The sequence below is a fragment of the Talpa europaea genome (genome assembly GCF_964194135.1).
Source record: "Talpa europaea genome assembly, chromosome: 12".
NCBI classification, from domain to species: Eukaryota; Metazoa; Chordata; class Mammalia; order Eulipotyphla; family Talpidae; genus Talpa; species Talpa europaea.
Genome location: NC_140079.1, coordinates 53,404,467 through 53,431,198, shown reverse-complemented (window position 1 = coordinate 53,431,198; position 26,732 = coordinate 53,404,467). Strand labels below are relative to the sequence as shown.

Sequence of the window (26,732 nt, the reverse complement as noted above, 5' to 3'; positions counted from 1 at the left end):
AATTAGAAATTTGGTGTCTGTAGGAAGGAAGAAGTCCTCATTCTGCAGTCACACCCATCAGACCAGCCAGGGAAGAACAGCCTTCTAGACTGCATGGACAATCAGAGACTCTCAGAGGAATACAAACAGGCTGGTGATGGCTCTTAAAGCCATAAAAGAACAGAAGTATCTGGGAATATTTAATCTGAGAAAGAAATTGGCTCAATAGAAACTCGAGTCCTGGCTTAAAATTGCTCAAGAATTGTACCAACATCTTAGTGCCACAAAGGTAAATGAAATTTCCATTGAGCATCACCCATGAGTAAAGATTCCTTAACTGCTTGGGTCATAGATGCAAGTTGCATATAGCCTGGTAGTATTGGTTTCAAATTTAATTTGATTAAAGCAAATGAAACAATGTGAGTTTTGTGGGTGTAAATTCAGAACCCCTACCCAATGCCTACCAGATTCAGGCACTGTTTCCTGACATCTAAGGTCCTGCAAAGTGCACTATTGTCTTCAAAAGACTACAGTCTTTTGAAATACAGAAGAGGAAAATGGTCTCAGGATTCCAGGTCCCTTTGGGCGTTCCCCACTCACCAGTCTACTGACTCTGGTGGTCAGTGTGGAACTGGGATAAAGTTTGGGGAAACAGACAGCGTCACACCTGTTTGTTTTCCCCCAAGAACATTCAGTGCCACATGATGCCAGGTGGCAGCAGCCTCCAGCAAGGATATCAGTGCCTCTCTGGGTGAGGCCTGCAGGCAGCTGGCTGGCACCCAGTGAGTTCCTCCAAGACTGTGAACCGAATGAGGCCTCCTGCACAACAAAACTGGGGGCAGGAGAACTTTTCAAAGAGCATATCCTATCCCTAGAGCCCAAGAACATATGAACAGGCCATGGAAATTCAGTGGTCTCTCTCTGCCTGTACTCTTCTCCATTTTTCCCCTCTCCTTCCTTCTTCTCTCTCCATTTCTTTGATTGATCTTCCCCTCCCCTTCGTTGTGACCGCCTAGTTGGCTCGGCACCCATGTTTGAGATCTGAGTTATATAATACGGCTTATGAAAGCAAAACAACCCTGCTGCCTGCCACGCCAGGCTGGGTGAAGCCCAGGATGAAAAGAAAACACCTGGGACTTGGCAATTCCTGGCTTTTTTAGACTGTTTGCAAGGCGGATCAGCAAGAGGAGGTTCGCATGTGCCAAGTGCCCAGACAAAATCTAAGTCTGAACAAATTGGGTCAGATTTTAGAGCCTTCCAATCTGTTCAAAGGTAGAGAAAGAACATGTCAGAGACAAAGGAGGGTGGGTGTGGAGTGGGAGAGACTTAATGGTTAAATAATGTGAGGACTAGGACCAGAATCTTCCATTCTTTCCACCTTTTGTCACTGACTCAGGGATTCTCCTAAAAAGATTGCACAAGCCACAGCAGCTTAGTAGCCCCAGAAGTGTTTCTTGGGTTTTCAATAGCTGTACAGACAAAACATCAAGGCCATTAACAATAATTTCAAGCTCCTAAAAGTGACTTATCCCCCAGAGGTGTCCTGATTATTCAGGTAGAAATATTAAAGCCGTTCCCTGAGGGCCTCTCCTGGGAACTCTGTGGCAAGAACATAGAAGTCTTTTGAGGTTTCTTGGTTTGTAGTCTTTCGGCTGAGTACCTTCCTTTCTTTCTTTCCAAAGGGCAAACACCCATCAAGTCATTTTCTTTTAGGATCAGAAGCAGCTTAACCCAGAATAAGGAGGGAATCACTCACAGTGTGTGGGTGTGTCTTCTCCAAACATTTTAATGCAGATGCCATGGTAATAATGACTATCAGGGCCATCTTTGATTGGAGCCAGCAGGCTTGGGGATGTGGTGAGGCTCATGTGAATGTGGAGGCTGCCACTGGAATGGAAGGCCAATAAGCAACCAGTCTGGGAATATACTTTATACACAAACACACACTTTGGGATTGTTGTTTTTGTCCCTGGAAACTTTGTTTCTTTCTTCTTGCCTGTTCTAGGCTCTCTGAATGATTGCCAATGGCCCCTGTTGCCATCTGGGAATAGAGAAAGGGAATGAAGTCACTGACATTATCCCTCACACCCAATTAAATGCAGACTTGAACTGGAAATGTGTAATTGCACCTCTGATGGACAAGTGGGCATAATTAAGAACAGGAATCAAAGGGAGAAAACCAGAAACCTTAAATAAAAGACTTTCTCCCTGGGATAATACTTTAATCTTTACTATGATCTCAGGGCCAAAGCTGCCCATTGCGGTGAATTTAAAAGATTTGCCCACAAATTCTTTGATACTCCTTTGCTCAAGAGGTAGAGTGTTTCCTTCTGCTAAGTTGTGTTGAACCTAGTGATACATCTAGCACATAGACATTGCCAAAGCAATGGGATATCACTTCCAGGATTTTATTTTATTTTTTTGTAAATATTTATTTATTTATTTATTTATTTATTTATTTATTTATTTATTTATTTATACAAGCACTGGGTACAGTCAGAAGCATCGGAAGGTGAGAGAATTCACCAGAGCCAGAGCAGGGAGCAGAACAGGCAGACTGACGAAGTACACTGCTGAGGGGAGCAGCAGGCATGGCAGGAGAGGTCTGTCGCACCATGTGGGACCCTCACCAGCGGCCGGGGATCTAACTGGCACTGCAGAGGCTATGGGCAGCTTCACAGCCCAGCGCTCAATGGCTGCGCCACCGGGGAGGCCCCACTTCCAGGATTTAAAAAGACTGTGGTCTCCTTTCCTTTATTTATTTATTTTTTAAAAGATTTATTTATTTATTTATACATACAAGCACTGGGTACAGTCAGATGCGCAGGAGGGTGAGAGAATTCACCAGAGCCAGAGCGGGGAGCAGAGCAGGCAGAAGGACCGAAGTACACTGCTGAGGGGAGCAGCGGGCGGCAGGAGAGGACTGCGCGCCATGTGGGACCCTCCTCTGGTGTCCGGGGAGCAGCCGGGGATTGAACCGGCAGTGCAGAGGCTGCGGGCAGCTTCGCAACCCAGCGCTCAACCGCTGCGCCACCGGGGAGGACCTCCTTTCCTTTAAAAGTCTGTCTGTCTGTCTGTCTCTGTCTCTTCCTCCTACTTCCCACTCACTCTGGGAAGATATGGGGTGAGTAACACTATGGAGGGACCCATGTACGAGGAACTGGAGCATCCTGACAGCAGGCAAGTAAATGTGGCTGGAAAGAGTACCTGCAGTCCTAGGCAAATCTTTTTAAATTTTGTCTTTTTTCTTTTTTGACCCTTTGTTCAATTTCCCTATATTCCTCACATAAGTGATATCATCTGATCATTTTCTTTTTCTGTCTGACTTATTTCACTGAGCATAATCCCTTCCAGCTCCATTCATGCTGTGGATGGCATGAGTTTATCTTTTTTTGATTGCTGAGTAGTATTTCATTGTGTATAGATACCATATCTTCTTGATCCAGTCATCTGTTTTTTGGGCATTTAGATTGTTTCCATATCTTAGCAAAACTTGAAGATAACTATAGATCTGAGGCTTAAAGCAGAGGAGGGGGAGGAAAAGGGATCAAAACAGGGTTAGGAAGAGCACAAGGGACCATGGTGATGGTTCACAGGTGATGTGGTGGTGGAATATTTACAGGGACTACACCTAAGGGGAGAAATCAAATACTATAAAAAAAAAATGAACAGCAATGTAAGAAAATTAAAAAGTTTATAAAAGGAAAAAAATAACAGAACCCCCTACCCCCTCCCCTCAAAAAAATATCTTTATAGACTGCACCCCTTTGCAATTCTAAAGAAACGTAGGAGCAGAACCACGGGACTCCTAATCCTAGAAAACTACATGAAATAATACTTATTTGTCATTTAAAGCAGCTACATCTTGGGGTGATTTGTTATGTAATTCATCATGCACTTGACTTGCAATAGATAATACACTCTGGATATTTTCAATTAGAGCTATCCCTCAGGGACAGAGAGCTCCAGGCTTAGCTCCAGGAGGAAGATTATTATGAGGCTTTGCAACCCTGCGCCTGAAGTTTGGAGTCTGCCAACCACGACACCTGGTTCTCTGGAACCTGGAAGAAATGAGGTTTCAATCCCTTTATGGTTAAATGCTGTGATCACTCTTCTACTAAAATGTCACTCTATATTGCTTTCCTCAAAAGAAATGCTGCATGAAGTTCTGGCTTGTTCATTTCTTTCATACTTCTCCTACACACCTAACTTTCTAAACGCAGCTGTGAACCTTGATCAATAAGTAATCATCACTGAGAAGAACATTCTCATCCTCTAGGAAGGCAAGTTCAACCCAGAACTGCTTCATTTCAGTGTTGCGATGGTTCACAGTGCAGAATTGAAATCTGGAAGGAATTCCATCCTCTCCTATGGGAAGGGAGGAACCTCAAAAACTCAAGCTACTTCCAGGATGTACCCACTTCGATGATCATGCCCAAAGTCCCTGCATTCGCCATCTCAGAGATTTCTGGACCTGGTAATTTGGGATTAACTGCAAGAGTGGGGCAGCTCATGTACACAAACCACTTAGCCTCTGAGATTAATGCATGTGAATATACTGCCCCGGCCCCCACCCTGATTTGAATTCACTCCCTTTAGCCCATGACACTAATAGTGAGCTTCCTCTGATAACTTAATTCAACATTTACTGAAGGCTTACTTGGTTAAGTGTCTTATGTGAGCTAGGCCAGAATGCATTTATATAAAATGTCTGTGGGTTGTCCCTTTTTGGCTCCTAAACCCACCTTGAAATGAATGTGGTAGTAGACTGTTTGGGAGGAGAATCCCAGCACATTCATTTTATGACCTTCTCTTGTAAAGGAAACACTGGAGAACTGGATTCTTCTACTTTCCTATCTTTCTAAATTGAGCCCCTAATATAGCATAGATTCCTCCCCAGAGACCAGAAAATTGTTCACTTTTTCAAAAATAAAAAAATCCTCTCCTTGCCCTCTACCAGCACAATGTTGTATTTCATATAGGCATGAGCTGAGTACAGTTGCCAAAACAGTTCACAAAATTGCTTGAGGAGAAACTGTGCACAGACAGGTGATGTCAATGGCTCTCTTTTAGTTGCAAAAGGAAGTGAGATATGAAAAGAGCAGAATTTCCTTTCACTTGACTCCATCATTCATATGTTTGCACCCAAACACCAAAAATAGTACCTATCTGGCCCAAAATTTTATTAAATTTTGGAGGTATCCTGAATGCCCCCTTCATTTACTGTTAGCAGAGCAGCGCACAGTCACAGGGATGCCTTATTCTACACCTTGATTGAGAGGCAAATGCAGAAGGTCTCAATGCAGACGTTAGATTTGGGGTGAGCCTGCATGTCCACTGGAGTTCAAGTCACACATTTATTGGCTGTCCACACAGTGGGGGAGCTGAATAAGTTGATCCTCATTGCAGTCTTCAGACAATGCAAGCACCTGATCTGAAATCCATGAGGAAAAAGACAACTTGCTGAGATCCGAGGCCCCACAAAACAAACTCAACAAGTGACAATACACACTGCATAGACACTTCTTTGTATGGGGCTAGGGCACTACCCCCATCCATCAGAGGGGTTCTCGGCAGTGAATGAGACACATAGTTGACATTGCACTGGAAACATCTGTCCATGAAACTTGCGAGGCAGAGCTGGCAGTAGAATCATGTTTTAAGAACCATAGCTTTCATGTCCTGCCTTCCCTTTCCTAGTGATAGATTCTGGGTCCAGTGATTATCTTGAGTACTGCTTCTGGAAGAGAGAGTTATAGATTTCTGTCTCCTTAGTGATACCTTATCTTGGGCAAAAGATCCATGTAATACACCTGCATTGTGTTTCTAATGCGTCTGTACTTGTATATGCTCACAAATGTGGTGTATGTCTGTATTATGCATGTTTGTGTATGTATGTACCCGCATATTGTAAAATCAACAACGACTTTATAATGAGGCTGGGATTGAGCTAAAAGCTGCAAAATGTAAGGCATTAATCAGCTCACATTGTTTACAGAGCAGCCTACCTGAAGTCTTTGGAATTACATGATAAATTGTCACTTTATATTAGTCCTAACACTGTAAGCAACTCGAGGTTCTTGGCAGCCTGATTCCAGCCAGAATTAAACAAAATGAGCCTTAAACTTAGTAAAAGAGAACTTGACCTTAGTGCCAAAGCCAGTTAAAACAGCCAAAGAACGAAGACCTCCTTTTGACTCTACCATATATGGTGGAGGAGCTGGGCAAGCTGAATTTAAATGTTGTAAGCTTAAGACTCACCAAATGGCTACCTAGATATAATTAATTTGACAAGTACTGCAGGAGCCGTGACAGGGCTGGAGAGAATGGTCAGAACGAAAAACAGGATCCGTGCCTTCATGTTGTTGATGCGGACACCCACTTTTTTGGGGATACTTTCAGACTTTGCACCTTATTGGTATAAGCACAAGCAGGAGCTGGGATTATCTAAATGGCACCTTTGGGAGCTGTCTGGAGCCAGGAGCGTTGTGTAGGAAATCCTTCTTCATTTGTGTCCCATTGCATCCAACAGCATGTATCTGGTTTTGTACCTGCTCCTAGCAGTACCCACCCAGGGAACTTGGAACCTTGTAAGCTTGTGTAGTCATTTAGCGTTTATTCAACTAAGTGGCAGGATGAAATTAAGCCAACTGAAATTGCTTAAAACGGAGAACTCTTGTGAATAATGGCCTGTCTCTTTAAGGTTGAAGGCTTGGGTGTCAGTCTCATCTATCACTGATAGTAACCCAGTGTCTGTTTTGTCAATGAGCTATAAAAATAACCCTTAGAAATACAAAGGATTGCACTGTGACCTGTAGGTCAAAGCTAACTCCAGGAGGGTGGAGAAGGAAATACCCTGGTTTCCACCTACATTCTGATTGTATTAAGAGTTTGTTTCAATGTACTTTCGTACTTTCCGTTGGTGACTTGGTTGTGATGAGAAAAGTGCTGAGGTTATTATTGCCTCTTCAATCTAGTGCTGCGCTGTGCAGAATATACCCCACCAAGACCTGTAGGGGTTACCCCAAGAAGCCAGCTTGGCTGGGGAGATGGAAGCAGAGCTTCAATTGAAGAGTGACCTCATGAGTTATCAACAAAACCAGGAAAAGGTGGAGTGCAAGAGGACACTCAGTCATCAGGCTGCAAAAAGGTGCAAGCCAGGACCATACTCAGCAAATCAACAGGTAATATCACCCCATTTTTATGAGAAAAAGCCATTGAGGAGTTTAGATGTCAATACCATACACAATTTCCAGGCAGCCTTCAGCCCTTTCTATGAAATAAACCTATTCCAAAGACATGCCTTGGGGTGGCATATTTTTGCTTCCCTACAGGCCACCTGTGGAACTTTTCAAGTTGCAACAATTCAGAAGTCAAATTGTTCAATCATTTCCTAAAATCAGTGTCTCAGACCTAAATATAGATTAGTCCAATGAAAATAGTTCTATCCAATATCTAAGATCATCCTATTCTGAAAAGTATGTCAGAGGTCAACCTTCCTAAAGAACCCCCCTCCCCTCCACCTAGGACTCCCTATGACTAAGGCAAAACACACACTTGCCTGAAGCAGTGTCACCTCCAAGCTGCTTCAGCAGGTCCCAGTTACCTCCAAACTGAGGACACCACTTCCCAAAGGCAGGAATTACTCTTGCCCGCAAAACCTGGCACATTAGGCTAAGTGCCATTAGGTATGTGCACAGTACCAGAGCAGCAGGGATCCTGCCAGCCTGGTGTGGAAATGAGTCAGGTAAAGGGTAGAACTGAACATGGTAGAACTTGCAGGTAAAGGGATCAGGAGCAAAGGCTCAGAGGTGTCCACATGGGCTTCGGGGGAATCCTAGGTAGCTCACTGGTGCAGTGCAAGGAAAGGTAAGTTGGACCTGACTGCCTCAGCCCACACCAGCCCCAGGCTATCCACCCACAGCAGCAAGTCAATATTTGCTTATTTGCTGTTTAGATGAATCACTGGCAGAGGATGAAATCAAGACCAGTAGGGATAGTGAAACCTGCTAGGTATTACTTTAGACACTATAAAATTAAGCCAGTGGTGTTACAGTAAGGGTAATCCACCACCAAGATCAGGAGCATGGGGATGAGAAGCTTGGAGTTTTTATCTATAGCCTAATACAGCTGTCTCATGCCTTAATCTAGAAATACAAAAAAACCCCATCCATTGAAGAGCTGGTAGGCAATATGGCTTTACATATTGCAAATATGTATTACAAAATCCCATTGACAAGTAAAGCTTTGCTGATCAAAAAAAAAAAAAATACCCCTTTTTGAATAATGGCACTTAGAGATTTCAAAGAATCACAAAGAATCAAGTCAGAAGAGATCTTATAAATGTTAGGTTGATTTATATGAGCAGCTCTGGGTAGTTAACACATCTTGTTTATACCGAGGAGTTAACTCTGAACATACTGCACAAGGCATCAGGAATCCTGGCAAGAGAAACTGCAACTGGCCTGCCATAGACAACAGAAAGACAGCCAGGAACAGCAGGGAAAGGTAGGGATGAGGTGGGGCCTTTTTATTATAAAAGGAAAAAATAACTCCTCAGGAATCTTAACAAAGAGTAGTTCACACTCAGAGAAGACACACCAAGATACAAAATTACAAGTGTTTTGACTTTAGTCCATCCCGCTAAGAGCAGGGATAACCGAGTTAAGCAAAGAAGCAATTCTGTAAAGCAAAGAAGCAATTCTGTAAAACAAAGACTTAGAAACCCTACAAATATGATTAAAATCTAACCTTGTTTTGCTTTTAAAAAATTTTTAATATATCAAAAGGCCTGCTTTAGTGACATGCTAGTCCCGCCAGAAAAATAACCCCAAAACCCTTTGTCAGCAACATGCACAAGTTGACCAGCCAACTCAGATCATTAAGCTCGTGTGTTCAAGTCCATGTGTGTTTGAGACCAATGTCATGGGCCCAAGTGACTCCTTTCGCCAGGGACCTCCTTCCTGCAGTTACCTGACCCGTGTCCACCTCTCTCTGACAGCGGGCATGGCCACAGAAACCCTGGAAGTGGCAGTGGAGGACTAACAGCCCTACTTATCCAGCGTTACCCCCCACAATCCCAACCAGGAGATCCTCCTGCCCAACGAGACCACTCCCCCTCACATTTGGCCCTTGGTGACCGGATTGATTTTCTCCTTTAGAAAAAAAACACACATATCCACACACCCATATATATAATTTTTTTTCTTTTTACATTTAAATATAAAAATACTACTCTGCTTTGTGTTATAAATGGAGGACCAAGCAGTAAGAACTTTTCCCTCAAAGGTAGGTCTATCCATCAGTCTATGCTCGACTGTCTTCAGGCCTGGAGGCGCCACCTGGGAGCATGAGGCAGGGGTCCTTTTCCACCAGACTCCCACCTATTCGCTCCTTTCCTTATTCTTGGTTTTAATAGCAAGTTGGTTATAACCTTGTAACTTCCCAAGCTCCTCCCGAGAGGGGTGAACCTAACTTGAACAGATTCAGTCAGTGACCCTCTCCCCTCACACTTAGCTACCTCGAAGAAAAAAGTCTTCCCCCTCCCTTCACAAATACTATGTCCTCTGTCTGCACAGCTACGCCTACTGGACACACACACCTGATTAAATGGAAGCAGTGGTTATGTTTCCCACCCCCCTCCCCACTAACTAAAGCTTCAGTGATAGGGAAACAAGGGGCAGGGAGGGTTGAGTGGGTGTGAAGAGATTAAGAACTTGACCCCTCTATCCTGGCCAAAGAAAGCAAGAGAGATTAACTAGGCGTGAGGAATGAAAAGACCACCTTGATATTCCACCCTTTGAGTTACAGCTATTAGGACAATTCAGAGAGGGGTGGCAGAGGGAGGAGGTGCAGAATTAGAGGGCTTTCACGGCTGCATATCTAGTCCACTTAGTTTTTGTATTGGAAGGGCTCGTCGCCAGTTTCGTTGAGGAGACACGTACGGATGAGGGCTTCTGTCACCGAGAAGGGGTCACAGTTGGCAGAGGGGCGACGGTCTTCAAAGTAGCCCTTCTTCTCTTGGCCGACAGTCCGGGGGATGCGGATGCTGGCGCCTCGGTTGGCCACACCGGCAGAAAAGTCGTTGATGTTGGAGGTTTCGTGGAATCCAGTCAGCCGCCGGGCGTTGTCCAGGCCCCCCTTGGGGTCGTAGGCTCGGATGTGGTACTGGTGCCGCTTGCTCAGTCTGTCGATGGCCTCCTCGATGAACCTACAGGAGACAGAGAAGGTGAGATCCACCTGTGTCCCTGAAACCTGCCCCCCTCAAGGGTAGCGGAGACAGCAGGTGTGGGAGTGAGAAGGGAGTGACTCCTCTACCAAACTCTGCTTTCTACTGGCCCAAGTGGAACCAACCCAGGAGCAGAATGACCTGAACTTGCTCCATGTGCCCTGTGCTCAGGGCAGAGAACCAGAATCTCACACCCTCAATTTTCGTTCACAGGTCCGTACCATTACTGATTCAGTTTTTTTTTTTTTTTTAAAGATTTATTTATACAAGAACCAGGGCACAGGCCAGATTCATGGGAGGGTGAGAGGATTCAGAGACGGAGCGGGAAACAGAACAGGCAGACTGACGAAATACACTGCTGATGGGAGCAGCGGGCACGACAGGAGAGGTCCGCAGCACCATGTGGGACCCTCGCCGGCTGGCCGGGATCGAACTGGCGCTGCAGAGGCTGCGGACAGCCTCATAGCACTGTGCTCAACCGCCTGCACCACCAGGGGTTAAGACACAACCAATGAAGCTATCCGTAGCCACTGAAGTACAAGTTTGATCTCCGGGCAGCCAGGGAGCTACCCACATGGCGCAGCAGACCTCTCCTGTCTCGCCCACTGCTTCCCTCAGCAGTGTATTTCAGTCTGCCTGTTCTGTTCCCCATTCTGTCTCTGGTGAATCCTCTCACCCCCTCCCCCACACTTCTGGCCTGTACTCCAGTTCTTGAATACATAAATAAATCTTTAAAAAAATAAATAATAAAATAAAAAATAAATATTTTCAACAGTAAATCTTTGACACCTTTTCCCTGTCACTATCCCTCTCTCATGAGAGATCACTGGATACTTTCCAAATGGGAACAAAGTGGTAACATTAGAAGACAGTGTCTTCCACACTGTCTTCTACAAGCACCAAGCTAAGTTTCACCCCCAAGATACCAGGTCCACGACAAGAATTCCTGCAGAGAGAGTAAAATGGCCTCGGCCAGGCACTCACTTCAAGCCGTTCTCCTCCCGCATGGCCTTGGTGCTGAAGTTGGTGTGGCAGCCGGCACCATTCCAGTTCCCGGGAATGGGCTTAGGGTCAAAGGTTGCGATCACCCCGAAATCTTCACATACACGATGCAAGATGAAACGGGCCACCCAGAGATGATCTCCCATTTCGATACCTTCACAGGGCCCTATCTGGAACTCCCACTGGAGAGAAAGAGGTTAGTGTTTAAAATGAAGCTGACTGTTTAGCCCCACTTAGAAGCTTCAAACCCGGTCTTTTCTCATCTCTACTCCAGCTCACTCCCCTTTACTCCCCTGCCAAGTTTGGGGTTAAGGAGTGGTTCGACAGCTCTTGCTAGCCAAAAGTTCCCACGGCCCACCCCGAAGTCTTCAGAGGCCAGGAGGGTAACAGACCATAGCCATTTACCTGGGACGGCATGACCTCAGCATTTGTACCCCCAATCTTGATGCCAGCATATAAGCAAGCCCGGTAGTGAGCCTCAACGATATCCCTGCCGTAGGCTCTGTCCGAGCCCACACCGCAGTAGTAGGGACCTGCAGGGACATGGAAACAAACATCAAATGGACGAAACCCAGGAAACCCCCGTCCACCGAAGATGCGTGGCCCCAAGCCAGGAATCAGAAAGCCCTCAATACGTGTTCTCTGGAACCACTAACCCTGCCATCAACCAGAGGTGGGGGTGGAGGGATGGGGGCTCCTCTGGCCATATCCTCAGTAGGACCAAAGACTTCCCCTCAAAGTTAATGCATAAACATCCACATCTGGATGTGGTTAACACAAGGCTCTTTACAAAATGATTTCAGACAGTCTCAAAGCTCCACAGCTTTCTGATCTCTAAGGCATTACTCCTATCTCTGGGGAGACTTTACTTGCCAATTAAGCATGTGAGGAATAGGCTTATCTCTTACTAAGAGACTTACCTTGTGGCCCAGGGAAGCCGTTGGAAGGCCAACCAAATGGGTGCCCATCTGTGCCCATGAGAGTATATTCCTGCTCCATTCCAAACCAGGGGTGCTGGTTGCTCACCATGTCCATTATCCGTTTACAGGTGTGCCTTAAATTGGTCTCTAGATAAAAAGCCAATGTGCCATTAGAGATAATGCGAAAGTGTACACAGAATCCCAGTAATGATAGGAAAATGGCGTTTAGATTCTATGCAGATGAGTTGATTATAAGTTGAAATTTCCCACTGTAAACCTTTTTGTGCCCATCAGTTTAGGAGTGGAAGATGGGATAAGCCATAGTAGCTTCTGTACAGAGATTCACACAAGACAACCCAGGGCTGAAGTGGGCTGCAACCAAGTCACATGGGAGAGGAGCCAGAACAGACCACGCTCTCACCTTCTCTGCATGCCAGCCCAAGTACCAAATGTCAGGCCCTTAAACCCCAAGTACCAAATGTCAGGCTTCTAACCCCTCTATTCATAAGACAGCTGCTTCAAGCTGTCAAAATTATTTCCTAATTTCACAGGCATTTAGCGCCAAATCTACAGTCCTTACTGAGAAAATCATTTGTGGATTAGGAGCCTCACATTCCTGGTGAGAAGATGGAAGTGCTAGCCCAACCTTAAAAACTGTAGAATATATAGGACTCAAGCTGTATGGTACTAGCTTGCATGAAAAGAAAGCATCAAAGTGACACAGGTACAACAGGAAACAATTTCCAAGGGAGAAGGGAACTTTAAAATAGGTACAGATTGACTGCTTCATGCAGGAACCACTTTAAAGCCTCTGTATTTAATAAAACCCCACAACTCTTAACAACCCCAAGGTGGGCATTCTAAGCCTCCAATTTTACAAATGAGAAACTGAGATACCGGATACTGGGGAACCAGGTTTCAGAGCTCTGCCGTCACAATATGATGTTGCCTCTCAAAACAAGGGCAATCAAGGCCCAGAGTCACTAAGTGACTTGTCAAAAAGTTTCATTGACAGTGTAGAAAGTCTCCACAGAAGTGAAACTAAATAGAGTGTAAAGCAAATGACTAGCTGAAAATTTGAGATGAGCCAGACAGAAACCAAAGGTGCAGTGATAAAACCACAAGGCAAACGTATGCTCTCAGTGAACCAAAATGCTCATATTTTAACCAGTGAGTGGATAGTTGATGTACTCACATCATTGATTATTTGCACATATTAGCTCATTTAATCTTCCAAACAAATGTGTGATGACTTTGCTGTATTCCCTAATTTAAAATCAGGTAATGGGTATAGGGGATAAATAATGTGCCTGAGTTCAGAGCCAGCAGACACACCAGCTACACCTGGCCTACATGGTAACTGCAGATCCTGGGCTCTTAATTAACATTTACTCGCTGACAACAGCGCTGTCTCAGGAGAGCTCCACTGGCAAGCAGATTTTGAAAAATCCAATGTTGTGCAACCAGGAGTGGAAACCATGAGAATGGGCCATACTCCTTCTGTACGGTACAGATGCTTGTCCAATGCCCCACCCTCTTAAAACAGCTCTGGCCATCTAGTGTCCCAACGTCGACAATGAAATGTTCCCCTTCCCCTTTCAGCATTCACGGACAGGGAGGGAGGCATCCACACCAGGCTACCTGCTGGCTTCCGGTTGTACTTGAAGACTTCACAAAACACCAGTTTGTTGGGGTCCTTGCGGAAAGGGTCCCGAAACATGGCAGCAGGAACAAGATACATGTCACTGTTGGAACCTTCAGACTGGAAAGTACTAGAGCCATCAAAATTCCACTCGGGCAATTCTTAAGTAAAAAAGAGGAGGGAAAAAATAAACAGTGCTTTATGGATGTCACCATTGCTATGCAGAAGACCCTGCCATCTGCTTGCGCTCTGAAGTCCCTCCTATCTGAGCTCCCAGTGCCCCACTTCCTTAAAAGAAATAATAATTGTAAACACAGTCTAAGTGTGATCCCCCCACTAAATATAGTCAAATATTCTGACATCTCCAGGAAGTCAGTCATCACTGAAAATATTGAAATAAGACAATGACACAGGTTCTCTGATTCCCCCACTAAGGCACCTGTAATTCACGCCGCTGCTCCCCTATCACTTACTCACTTTCCCCACCATGTTTTAAAGGCTGATTTCTTTTCTGACTATGAGTTATCTGACAGCTACACCCAGACTCTGAGTTCCTAGTGCCTGTCGACTACTTGCCACACAGTGGGTAGTACAATACACTCTTTGTATTAAGGTCATCCGTTCACTCTAGTGTTAACATGAAGCTAGCCTAAAAGTAGGTAAGAGGTGAGTTTTTCTCCTCTGGTCCCCCAGGAGGACTATGGCTTGTTCTAGACCAAGAAATGAAGGTCACAACTCTAGCTCTTAGTGGGATATGCAAGTTGACAGTTGCAGAATTTCCAAAAATATTATAAACTAAAAACAAATGAAATACTAGTCTACTAGTTCTATTTAGAAACCCACTTGTGGGAGAGTTTGCTTTGCATCTGAAACTCCAGCACCAGGAGTATGAGACAGTATTTAATGAGTTTGTAAACTACATGTAAAATACATGTCATAGGTTAGAGCAGTGCTTTTAAAACTGGGTTCCTGGGGGTGTCATGGAGTCAGCTAAGTAAGGATTGACACCCAAGCGAGCAAAGTCTCTAAAGCCCCCCAACCCTACCAGACTTTTTTTTTTCTTCAAGGTCTGGCTGGCTTATGTGTGAGATTGGTTTAAATAAAGGGATTCATTGTTGCTAAGCTTTCAGGCAGTGCAGGAAGTCTGAAATTCTACCTTAGAAAAGCTTTAGTGTAACCGGCCAAATCTAGTGGCTTGCTCTCAGACTGCTGCCCACTGGCACACTGCTCCCAGCCAGCTAGTAATCCCAGCCCCATCTCACCTTCTATACACTTGGGCTCACTGTCCAGAGTCCGGGTCTTGCAGCGCAGGCCTTCTCCAGTACCATCGATCCAGATGTACATAGCTTGGACCTTCTCACCCTGAGGCAGGGACATATACACCTGCTTGATGCCTTTGTTTAACTGGGCGCTCGCTGAAGTGGCCATGGTGGAAGGTGTTCTGGAAAGGGGAGAAAAAATTAAGATCACCAACTCAAAATTGATCCTCTGAAGGAGTGGCGCAAAAGCAACAAATTAAATCAAGAAGTCACAGTGGGAGTGGAGGCCCTCCCTTTGGAAGTCACACACCCCATGGTATATTTATTTACTCTGCTTTCAGGAAGATAAAAGTTCCATGACAAAAAATTTCAAAGACTAAGCTTTAATTTCTCAGTACAGTCGAGATAAAGAAGTTGCTTTATTTCTTCTACTAAGATATTAGAAGAAAACAAAGTACAAAAATTCACAGTTTCCACAACATATGTAATACAAAAGCACAGTCCTGTCAGCAAAAGGCTTGGCTACTATGGTTTCTGGCCAGGCTTCCCTTTGCCTTGGATCCTAGTGAAAATTCCTTTACCCCTCCAAAAAACAACAGATAAAATTTAGACGGTGGGATGAAACAGGGGATTACCTAGACGATTTAAAAGGCTGGCAACTTCCTAAAAGAAATGTAAGAACTGCAGCTTGGCTATCCCCAAGATTTAAAAACAGACATCGGAGAAGCATTCTGAGAACCACACTGCCATTAATTTCCCTGAGTCTGACGCAATACTCCCGAAGGTAAACTGAAGGTTTGAGAATGAATGCTGAAATCCCATTAAAACACTTTTCAAGTAATTTCAAGTAATTAAGACATTCCCACTTCTAAAGAAAAAAGACCTGGGGTTTCAGAACGCATACCAAAAACTTAAACTCCCAGCCACCACCACCAACCAAACCTCTGAAAGACAAACCCCAAGCCACAAAACCAGCCTCAACACAGGAGGAAACTTCCTACCCATCCCTATCCCTCCCCATTCCCCACCCCCAGCCCAGGGTGTCTGGAAAGGGAACACATTGTTCTCCTCCAAAGACTTGGGCAACTTTGCGAAGCACAGTGGCAAAGTTTCTATGGGCAACCGTCCATGTTTGCCCAGCTGAAAACATAACTGCTTCTCTCTCCAACAGCCTCACCCTTCCCCTTGGGGAAGAGGAGAACTTCGTCTGTCAAGGCAAATTAGAGGAGACAAATATCTTTGTCTACTGAGCCTAGAAGAAGGATCAAACTCGCTGCCCACCCTCACCTCTAAAGGTCAGCAAGGAAAATCCGCGACCCTTTGATTCCGCCCAAAACCTACAACAACCATCTCCAGCCTTTCGCCCCAACCTGTTAAGTCCAACATCTAACCACTTTCTGCCTTAAGGCTCGATATGGGATCTGCTGTCTTGGGGCGGCCGCCTTGAACGCGCACAGTCTGGTCCACTAATCAACTGGCGCAGCCGATGGAGGAAAAGAGATCTGCTGAGTTTTCAGCTGTTTCTGCTGCTGCAGCCGGTTCTGGGGGGTCCTCCTGTCTGCTCCCTCACTCACCCCAGCCACAGCAGGTCGAGCGCACCGTTGGCGGGGCCCTCTCTGGCCCTTCTCCGTTTGGAGTGGTGTTCGTGGTGCTTCTCCTGCTTCCCCGGCTCTCGCTGGTCCACACAGCGGAGTTTTCTGGGCGAAGGAGATGAAGATGGAGATGGTGACGGGGTTAGGGAGCGATCTTCGGGCCACGATGTGCCGCAGTACTCAGGATGGGGGTTTAAAGTCCTGAACTTGAATCGCGATTTCTCTCCGGATTTCACTGAGTAGGCGACGAAGCCGAAGCAGTTGGCGGGGGTCCCCGAGGACTGCGACTCCTGGTCATCTTCATCGTCGTTTGTGGTGTGCGCATACTTGCGGCTGGGGTGGGACCCCCGCTTCCCGCCCCCGGGCGAGTTGGAATAATCCACCTTGAGAGCAGCCCTTTCGCCCGGAAATGTCCCCAAAGTCGACGCCCCGCCCCTCGGGCCCCCGTCCGGATCTCAGGACTTTGCCCCAGGGGTGCATACCCCTCCGCTGAGGGCCGAAGCTGGGGGGCAGGGGAGGAAGCCGAGGCGTCTGCCTGATGGACCCGCGTTGTTGCTCCCTCTGCCTGTTGCGGTCAGGCCTCTCCGCAGCCGCGCCTGCCGGCCACGCCGCAGCCGGGGCGCCCCATTGTTTAATCACAGAAGAAGGACCCCGGGTCCCGCAACAGGGGACAGCGCGCCATCAAAGCTCACGGCCACTGGCTCCAGCCTAGGATCTGCCGCTCTTCATGATCACTAAGAACCCCCCCGCCCCCGCAACACACACACGCGCGCGCGCCCCCGAAGCCGACAAGAGCCACGGTCGAGGAGGAGCAGGGCTCCAGACTCCTGCCCGGGATCCAACTGCTCCATCCACCGCGCGCAAAGACGCGCGGAGCCCGGGCAGCCGCAGCACTGCCCCACCGGCCGAGCGGCCTCCAAGGGGCGGCGCTCTGGGCCGCCCGGAGCCCCGGGAAGATCAAAACAACTCCCCGCCCTCCAGCAGTCGAGTGACGCGCGCGCCCCAAGTCCCCAGGCGCGAGCGCCGGGAGCCACCCGCGGCGATGCGCGCGGAGGCCCGGCGGAGAGTGAGGAGAGAGGCGGGCCAGGGCCGGGCCGCGCTGCAGGCCCCGTCACCCAGGAGCCGCGCCCGCGCCCAGCGAGCTGGTGGGCGCTTACCTGGGCGGCGAGCGAGCGGCTGGGCAGGCAGGCCGGAGGGCGAGGCGCCGAGAGGAGCGGAGAGGGGCCGGCGGCACTACTCAGGCGACCCACCCTTCTCCCATTCTAGGCTCTGCAGGGCTGCCCGCCGCCCCGCGCCCTTTATCGGCGGCCCGGGCCGCCCCCGGCGCCCTGATTGGCTCCCGGAGGCCGGAGAGCCGGGAGGATCAGCTGATGCGCGCCGGGGCACCGCGGCCATTGGGCGAGCAGCCGGGCGGGCGCCGGGGTGGGGGCGAGCGGGCTGGGGAGGGAAAGAAAGAAAAGGAAAGGGCCGTGGGGGAGGGGGCGTGTGGGGGAAGGGCTGGGAGGAAGGGCCGCGGGGCGGCGGGCGGAGGGCGCGCTGGGCTGCGAAGGACCCCGCCTGCCCGGGCCGCCTGCCGCCTGGGGCGGTCTCCGCAGCCCCTAGCCCTGACCCTAGGCCCCGGCAAAACGCCCTCCTGCTTTGGGGCTGGGTAGGTTTGCGGGAGAGGCATCTTGGCGAGGCCGTGCGGTAGACCCACCAGCGCCCACTGCGACATCATTTTGCCTTTTCTTGTTGGAGAACCCCGGTCCCCCACCCCTCTTCCCGGCTCCCGCTCCGAGTTTGAGAGGGAAGCACTGGCCGGGCCGCGCGGGCTTGCCCCAGGGAGACTTGGAGGAGCCCTTACTGGCTCAGTGTTTTGGGGAAGTGAACTGAAGTCCGAGAGTTCACATTTGGCGTCCACGCGCAGTGTTCGAGCTTTCCACAGGGAGGTCTTGGTGGAAAACACAGCCCGGGGACCTATCTGATTCCATACCTGAGACAAGTCTCTCAGACGCTCTGGGCGCTTTCCTCTTCTGCAAATGGAGAACCTTGAGTACCTACTAGATTTGAAATTCTTTGTGCACACTGTTCGCCAAGGGCAGCTGAAAGAAAAGCAGGCCTTTGAAAGCCCCCTCTGAAGACCAGGGTAGGTTAAAAAAAAAACAAAAAACAATTCCTTAAGCAAATTTCCCTGTTTTTGCTTATCAAGGATTTCATTTGCGCCTTTTTAATCTGGATAATGAGAATATATACCCCTTGCTACGCCCAGCATTGCTGTGGTTGAGAAAATGTGCGTGTGAATGCAATCTTGAAATGGATGCTTGTCAACAGGTGTCCAGTAATTATGTGTATATACACACACGCACCACACAAAGGGTATTTTCATTATTCCCAGAGCTGTTACTCAATCATTCTGTTTTTATTGCCTAAAATTTATGGCATTTTTCAGGAGCCCTAGTATTTGAGCCTAAGGTTTTTTTCTGTTGGAAGACCAAAAAGTCATGCTTCCAGTGCTTCTGGAAGAGAAAGTAAGAAGTTTGTTCTTCTGGTTATTTCTTGTACCACAAATATGGAAAAACAATGTTCTGTGGCCACATACACACAACTTGACTACTTTGGTCAACCTCTCTTCCCTTTAAGAGTGTGTAGCACTTGTGGTGCTGTCAAATGACAGAGGCAGCATTTGAGTTGGTTTTAGATAGGTTTCAGACAAGGTGACATTTTAGATTGGGTAAGGAACCTTGCAAATATAAGGGATTCCATGGAAGTTTGGTGCCGTGCTTTAAGGCATTCTGATGTGATGGTTAAAGACTGGGCATCACGTCAGACAGAGGTTCAAATTTGAGCTTCACCTCTTACCAGCTTTGTGTTGGCTTAGTTCCTTAACCATGTTGTTAGGGGGAAAGGATGTCCTGAGCTAATTTCATGCAGGCTTTGTGGACTCCACCCCCACTCCAGACCAAAGCCATCAGGACATTGGGAAAGACAAATCCTGTCACCACCAAAGGGAAGGTTGCTGGAACCTGAGGGTGGAGTTAAGCAGCCAGGTGAGGACCCACAGCCAGGCAACCCGTTTTATATTGGGGCTGCCGTATAACAATATGAAACCTCAGCTTCTTTGCCACAAAGTTGGGGTAACAGCTACTTTGTATTTGCAGAGGTCAATTATGATGCATATGCGAAGAAGATTAGGATAGTACCTGGAACGTAATAAAGGTCTACAAACAGTGACTAATTATGGGCCAAGATAATCAGAAGAGGCTGGATTATTTCCTTCCCCCTAACAACCCATTAAGTACAACTTTCTAATTGAGTATAATGCATCACTGGTAGTTCATTATGAAAGCAGGCTCAAACCTGGTGTTAGTTTATTCCATGTCTTTCTGTCAAGTCTTGAATTTAAATGGTTCATTTAAATGAGGAGGGGAAGGGTGATGCTCTTCTTTTAAAAGATGTTAATTTCCATATGCCAAACTGCCTAAATTAAACCAGAGCCTTCTGCAGTCATCACTAGCTGAGGGCAGAGGGTAGCCATAACAGTAAATAGACAAGGGAGTCACAAAGGCAGTTCTTAAAACTTATGGCACTAGACTTTGCCATGCGAGTGCCTGCCTCCCTTGCTAGGCATCTCAAGTTCCTTGGACAGCTTATTCTACTTTGTCCCTCCCATAGGGTCCAGGGTGAATGTTCAGTAAATGGTGTTTGTTGACCACACAAATGACAGCGGCACCATCAAGAGAGACTGTGCTTTGAGCTGCTGTTCCAAGAATGGGGATGGGTTGCTTTGATCCGTCCCTGTGACCAGGCGCACACCTTGTGAGAGTTAGCACTGAAATTCATGACCTCTAAGACTTAAGAGCAAAAGGCCTTGTCCTGAGTCGGCTCCACACTTACTGAAAACCCCCCGAACCAGAGACCCAGTGAGGACTGATCAGGAAAACATAGAATATGAGGAAAGAAAAAGTAGAAAAAAAAAAAAAAATCGCGTAACTAACTGGTTTGCCCCCAGAAACCAGAGTGTGCTTTCAGAGAAGTTGAAAGTAGAATGGCCTGTTTGATCCAGTTTGACTTTGCTGTGTTTGCTGCCCTTTGTTATCTTTCTCCCTCTTCTCTAAATTGCCACCCACCTCATTTTCCACCCCCTCCATAAAAAGAGCATCAGAATGCTTGAACCCATGAACTCTTCTGTCTCTGGGTACATGCAGTATCAAAGCCCACAGGGGGTTCTACTAAGTGCACTTTGAAGTCAGGCTTTTCTCTCCCAGCGTGGAGTAGCTATGTCCAAGGGGTGGGTGGAGTGGGATAGCAATGCTACAGGTAAAGATTTGCTGCCAAATCTGTAGAAATGACGAGGTCTAAAAGCATTTCTTGAGTGTGGCTGCCTAAAATTAAGGGCTGGTCCTGGGCAAGCTTTACCTGTGAGCCTCTCAGTTGCTTTCTCTCTCTTTTCAAGGACCCATTCTCACTGTGTGGGTCGGAAGCCCTTAATCTAGTGATCTGAGAGTGACTTCTCAGAGCAGTGAGGCTGCTTGCAAGACCAGGATTTGGGAGAAGATGACCCTCCACCCCCACCCCGACAGTCCCAAATCTTCAGCCTCAACATGCAGATTGGGAAATGGAATTTTATCTGTATTTGAGTGATTCTTAAAAATCTTACATGCGGTCAAAGGAACATCACTGAGACCTAGTCTTGAAGAACACCCTGTTAAACCCAACCCGAATTGTAAACTATTATTTTAAAAACAGCACCAGTTCTTTTCAAAAGAATAGACCATAATATAGTTCTTAAAAGTAAAAGTAAGAAGGGCCTCCCCGGTGGCGCAACGGTTGAGCGCTGAGTTGCGAGGCTGCCCGCGGCCTTTGCAGCGCAGGTTCGATCCCCGGCTGCTCCCCGGCCACGGGAGGAGGGTCCCTGCATGGCGCCCGGACCTCTCCTGCCGCCCGCTGCTCCCCTCAGCAGTGTACTCAGGTCCTTCTGCCTGCTCTGCTCCCCGCTCTGGCTCTGGTGAATTCTCTCACCCTCCAGAGCTTCTGACTGTGCCCAGTGCTTGTATAAATAAACAAACAAACAAACAAATACATGCAAAAAAAAAAAAAAAAAAGCAAAAAGTAAAAGTAAGAAAAGAAAAAGCCCTGGAGGTTGGTGTCATTATTCTTAAACCAAATTTTGGAGACAAGCTGCAGTTGGCCAGGCTTTCAGATTTCAATCTATACCATTAAAGAAGGAAAAACCAAGTTTTGCATTAATTCAGCACCTATCTTAGCAGAGAGGAATTACTCTTCATATCCTTTCTGGTTGTTTGATACTCGCAAACTCAGATTAGGAAATGAGAAGTTTAAGTGTCAGCGCTGATGCTTTAGCCTGACTTGAATTTTTGAATCCCCTTAAAACCATGAGACTATATAGGGAGAAGCCATTTCCCCAACTCTCCCTTATGACTGAAGGCTTCGGTCTGTTTGAGCCCTACTGCAAATCTTGTCTCTTACAGGAAATTGCTTGATGAGTTGGGAAGAATTAAATTCTTCTTAGCTAACAACAGGGAGAATTATTCTAGAATTAGATCTTCAAATCATTCCAGGAGAGGAGGAAGCTGCAGCCTGGACAACTTGTAGCTGCCGGCTGCAATCACATAGTGCTTTCAAAGCTAACTCCCTGAGAGCCTTAATCTGTTTCCCTTTCTTGTCTCCCCAGAATATGGACGCTGCATTCGTGGGCCACCCCTCTCAAACCTGAATCCCTCTGTCCTCCCAGAGTGCAGAGACCCACCAGTTGCCCTGAATGCTGCACTGTGGCTTCCCCAGGGCCTCACATAGAGCAAACATTCCATATATTCTTTGTCAACAGCTTACCAGGAAAACATGCTTTAAGGCAGCTTTCCTTTAAAGGGATCTTTGGAGATCACAGCGTGCATGGAATAATCTGTTCTTACTTCCATTGTTTCGTGAGTCTGAGATTTCCATATGTACATTCTGTTTTTTTATTCTCTAGGTATGGCCCTATCTTTGTTCTTTAGATTGATTAGAAAATTGCTGAAGCTTATTACAACATTTAGGATATTTACCATTGTGGTGAAACAAATTATTGGGGTCAGAGTGTGTCTTTCAGTTGGTCCTTTTCCCACAGAAATCTTCAAGTGAATCCTTAGTTCCTCCTCCCTCACCCCATCCCATTAGCTGATTTGGATCCCTGTTTATATCACTGTCACTTGCCAAATTTTAACGGGAAACAAACAGCCCTGGGGTATTTTCTGGATGCTTGGGCAATACTTAGGCTGGTTCTGTATTTTTCCGGGCCTCCTTTCCCTTCCCCCACTTCTTTTAAACCATTCTCAGGAGACTTGTTTACCGGATTAGTGCGAGGTTTGGCTGGGGTGGTGGGAACCTATTGCCCTCTGGTGGAATTTTGGGAGAATTACAAGCTTCTTCCCCAACGCTTAATTTTTTTTTTTCTTGACTGCTGTTCAAAGGGAGTCATCAACGTGGTTGAGGCCCTCTATATCTATAGTAGTTACTGACAAGTTTGTTTCCTTGGATGTTTTGGTGATATTATGTTCAGGAAATCAACTGATTACCAGGTTTTTTTTTTAACCATTATAAAATTCAACCTCAAATGACTAGAAATGGGCAGGTAAGAGTGTTTGTCCTTTAGCATCATGCCCCATCAATGTGTAAGAGAGGTAAAGAGAAAAGGATTCCCCCCTTACCCCTGGCTACCCCCCTTGTACTTGCGAAGAGCCTAGGAACCAAGAGTTAAGTGGATATGGCAAAGTTGGGAGACTTGGTCACAAAAAGGTCTTTTCCTTAGCTCTCACTTGGATCTGAGCCCAGAAATTTAAGACAGTCAGAAACTGAACATTTACCAGAGTGTAGCCCCCTCCAAGTGGAGGCTGGGAGGGGGTGGTGGACAGAATGCGTGACCTAAACATACCCTTGAGGGGTCTGGAGTATTTACCCAGTGCTGCTTGCTTCAGCTGAATGTCCCGGCTGACCTTTTTTTTTCTTTTTAATTGTGTGCACACTTTTATTTTGAGGACCACTCCCTTTTCCATTGCCAGAGCACAGTCCTTGCCAGGGGACCCAGTGCTGGCTTGAGTCAACCCACCTGTACTTGAATTTCTGTCTTGTCTCTTTCAAGCTGTAAGACCTAGGCATGTCAACTGGCTGAGTCTCGGTTTTCTGAAAGTTTCTTCTAGAAATGCTTGTGAGGATTAAAATAAAATAACACCACAAGCAATTCAGAAACAGGTAGTGGATTTTGTTATCCCAAGAATGAGGAAGAGAGAGAGGGCTTATAACCAAGCTGGTGATCAGGCTTGGGGCTCTGGGTGTCTTCCAGTACTTTACAGACCCTTGTTCCTATCTGGCAACACTCTTAGCAGAGATGGGGTAAGGAGAGATTCTGGAAGCAAATAAACCTTTATTAAGTCTCACCTATGCGCCATAGTTGGAGGATACATAGGAAATGATGTAATTTGTCCTAAAATTATGTCCTTATCCTTCAGGAGTCTACACCTTAGGTGCTGAGGGCAAATCTTCCCAAGAGAAACTATTTCAGAAACAGGCAAAGCAAAGTGTAGCTGCTGTAGGGGCAAATTAACCAGACCAGTTCAGTATAAGTGCCTACGAGTTCCAGAACAAAGGAATTAGTCAGAGGCTAACTCTCTAGGGGCTGCTCAGTCGGGTGAGGAGTAAAGCCAGTTTTTTAGGCTGGTACCAAGTAATGTAAAAATGTGATTGTCGGACAGCTTTCTGTGGGTTTCTGGGCAGTAAAATTTGCAAAGCTCCAAGGAGATTATCCAGTAAATTATAAGACTATGCGTGATAATGGTGAAATTGGTAAGCATTGGCTAGAATAGGAGTAAAAAATACAGTTAAGCATTTGAATTCTATGAAAATTTGAATTATGCAAATTTGAAATGTGACTGTATTAAGCATTAATAGGGTCTTACTTTATTAATTTGAATTTGAAGTGAAGCCAGCCAATCCTTAAAAATTGAGGGGAGGGGCCTCCCCGGTGGCGCAGCGTTTGAGCACTGGGTTGCGAAGCTGCCCGTGGCCTCTGCGGAGCCAGTTCGATCCCCGGCTGCTCCCCGGCCACCAGAGGAGGGTCCCACATGGCGCGCAGACCTCTCCTGCCGCCCGCTGCTCCCCTCAGCAGTGTACTTCGGTCCTTCTGCCTGTTGTGCTCCCCGCTCTGGCTCTGGTGAATTTTCTCACCCTCCTGCGCTTCTGACTGTACCCAGTGCTTGTATAAATAAATAAGTAAATCTTTAAAAAAAAAAAATTGAGGGGAGGAAAGGAGGCAAAAAAGAACATTCTTTTAACCTGTGTGAATGAATTATATATTCTGTTTATGCCACTCTGTATGGTGATGCCACTTTGGAAAGCAAAGAGAAGTATACTCACTTTTCTTTATCAGGATGAGACTTGAATGATTCCTATAGAATTGTGAAAAATCTTTATTCCTTCAGGGAAATGACGACCAGGAGGCATGGCTGGAGGAAGCAACTGGTGACAGCACGACCAGTGGGCCCTGCTCTCTTCCCCATCAAAGGCCTGCATTCCACTGCATTCTCCCACACTTTCCTACTCCCCCTGTCGAGCCCATCAGACCCCCCCCCCCTTTTATGCCCCTCTCTCATCACCTCAGGTACAGGGACAGGACATGCATCAGCTGATGAAGACCAACTGCTCTCCATCACGGCCATTGCCTTCACTCAGGACCAAAGAGGGTGCAAAGCCCTGGTGGGAGAGAACCCCCAGGGAGGAAGGCGGGGTGGACCGTGCCCCAAGCACCCTAGGCCCTGTCTCAGCGCGAGCTCTTTGAAAGGATGGGTGTCTGCTCATCCTTCTCTGGTGGCTCCACCTGCTGCAGCAACTTATAGAGAGGTCCTCCGTCTCTCATGGAATATGGGGCGTCTCGGGATCTTGTCAGCTTCAAGCTGGGTCTGTAGCAACGATGCCAAAAGGAAGAGCCACCATAAATGCCCAGCAGGCACAGGGCATTGATCACCACGTGCCAGCAGAAGAAGGTGGTGACAAACATGATGTCACTGATGTCATCGTCCTGCCATGGGTAGCCGGAGACCGGCCGAAACAGAATGAAGCCAGCCTGCATCAGCCAGGAGCCCATCATCAGGAACAGAAAGGTCTCGATGAATGAGAGGAGAGAGGTCTCGGGAGCCCACAGCCCTGCAGTCAGCACGAGCATCAGCAGGAACACCACCAGGATGAGCAGCGCGTGCACCTGCAGCTCTACCCCGGCAGAGCCCTGGCTGTGCGTCACCAGCAGGAGCAGAAGCACGTAGAAGCCCAGGGCCTGAGTCGCTTTTTCTAGGACCACACACCTCTGAGACAGCAGGTTCTTGCTTACAACATCTGCACAGCCATTGAGGGTGAGGAGGAGGAACATGGTGAGGTGCTGCCACTGCTTGGGGTACATAAATCTTGGTGGCAGATCTCTGTTCATCAGCACCAGTCCTCCTTTAACACAGCTGATCTCGTAAGCTATCAAGATGGAGCCAGTCACCACCTTCAGCAAACCTCTGTAGGATGTTTTCCACAGCCAGCTCCATCTTCCCTTGTTCCTGGGGGGGCATGATGGATACAGGAGGGAGTCATTGAATATCACAGCTCTGGAGACCACCACGGCCTGATAGAGTCCATAGGTCACTAGGAACAACCCTGGGTACACATGACCAATGAAAGTTCCCATTGAACCACAGATCTGGCCAATGGAGGGTGGAAGAGGGAAACTCAGCCACGTCCACTCTGAGGTCCACTCAAGATCTGGACCTTAGAAAGAACTGCCTTCCACTGGTTTTATTGTCTCACCCCACCCACTGCTCTCCCACAGAGAGGAAATATTTCTTCAAACAAGCCTACACCTTTGAGGGAGTAAAGCCTCATTGTTCCACTCCATCCTGGTACAGCGGGAACTCACTGGTTCTGCCAAAGAAGGAAGCTAGTGAATATGCTTTTAGGGGTTCTCCTGTAGGGCCCTTGAGGTGCTTCTGGTCATATTTGTCCCTTTCTCTCATGGCTTCCTTTCCTTTGTCCTCAAGAGTGCTCAGAGAAGGAGGAAAGCAACCTGGGATGGGGCGAAGAGCTGCCTTGGGGGCCTCCCCGGTG

General features: G+C 47.2%; 2 protein-coding genes across 2 annotated transcripts; both read right to left on the bottom strand.

The window, feature by feature from the left end:
• Positions 1–9,870: 9,870 nt before the first annotated feature.
• GLUL (glutamate-ammonia ligase) lies at positions 9,871–17,250 on the bottom strand (the record flags this gene model as incomplete). Its single annotated transcript, XM_084250054.1, has 8 exons — positions 9,871–10,189; positions 11,192–11,391; positions 11,615–11,742; positions 12,130–12,276; positions 13,771–13,932; positions 15,034–15,212; positions 16,605–17,005; positions 17,203–17,250. 8 exons carry the CDS (start codon positions 17,248–17,250, stop codon positions 9,871–9,873), a joined length of 1,584 nt encoding a protein of 527 aa, XP_084106180.1.
• An 8,160-nt stretch (positions 17,251–25,410) lies between these two features.
• TEDDM1 (transmembrane epididymal protein 1) lies at positions 25,411–26,316 on the bottom strand (the record flags this gene model as incomplete). Its single annotated transcript, XM_084250053.1, has 1 exon — positions 25,411–26,316. One exon carries the CDS (start codon positions 26,314–26,316, stop codon positions 25,411–25,413), a length of 906 nt encoding a protein of 301 aa, XP_084106179.1.
• Between the last annotated feature and the right edge of the window lie 416 nt (positions 26,317–26,732).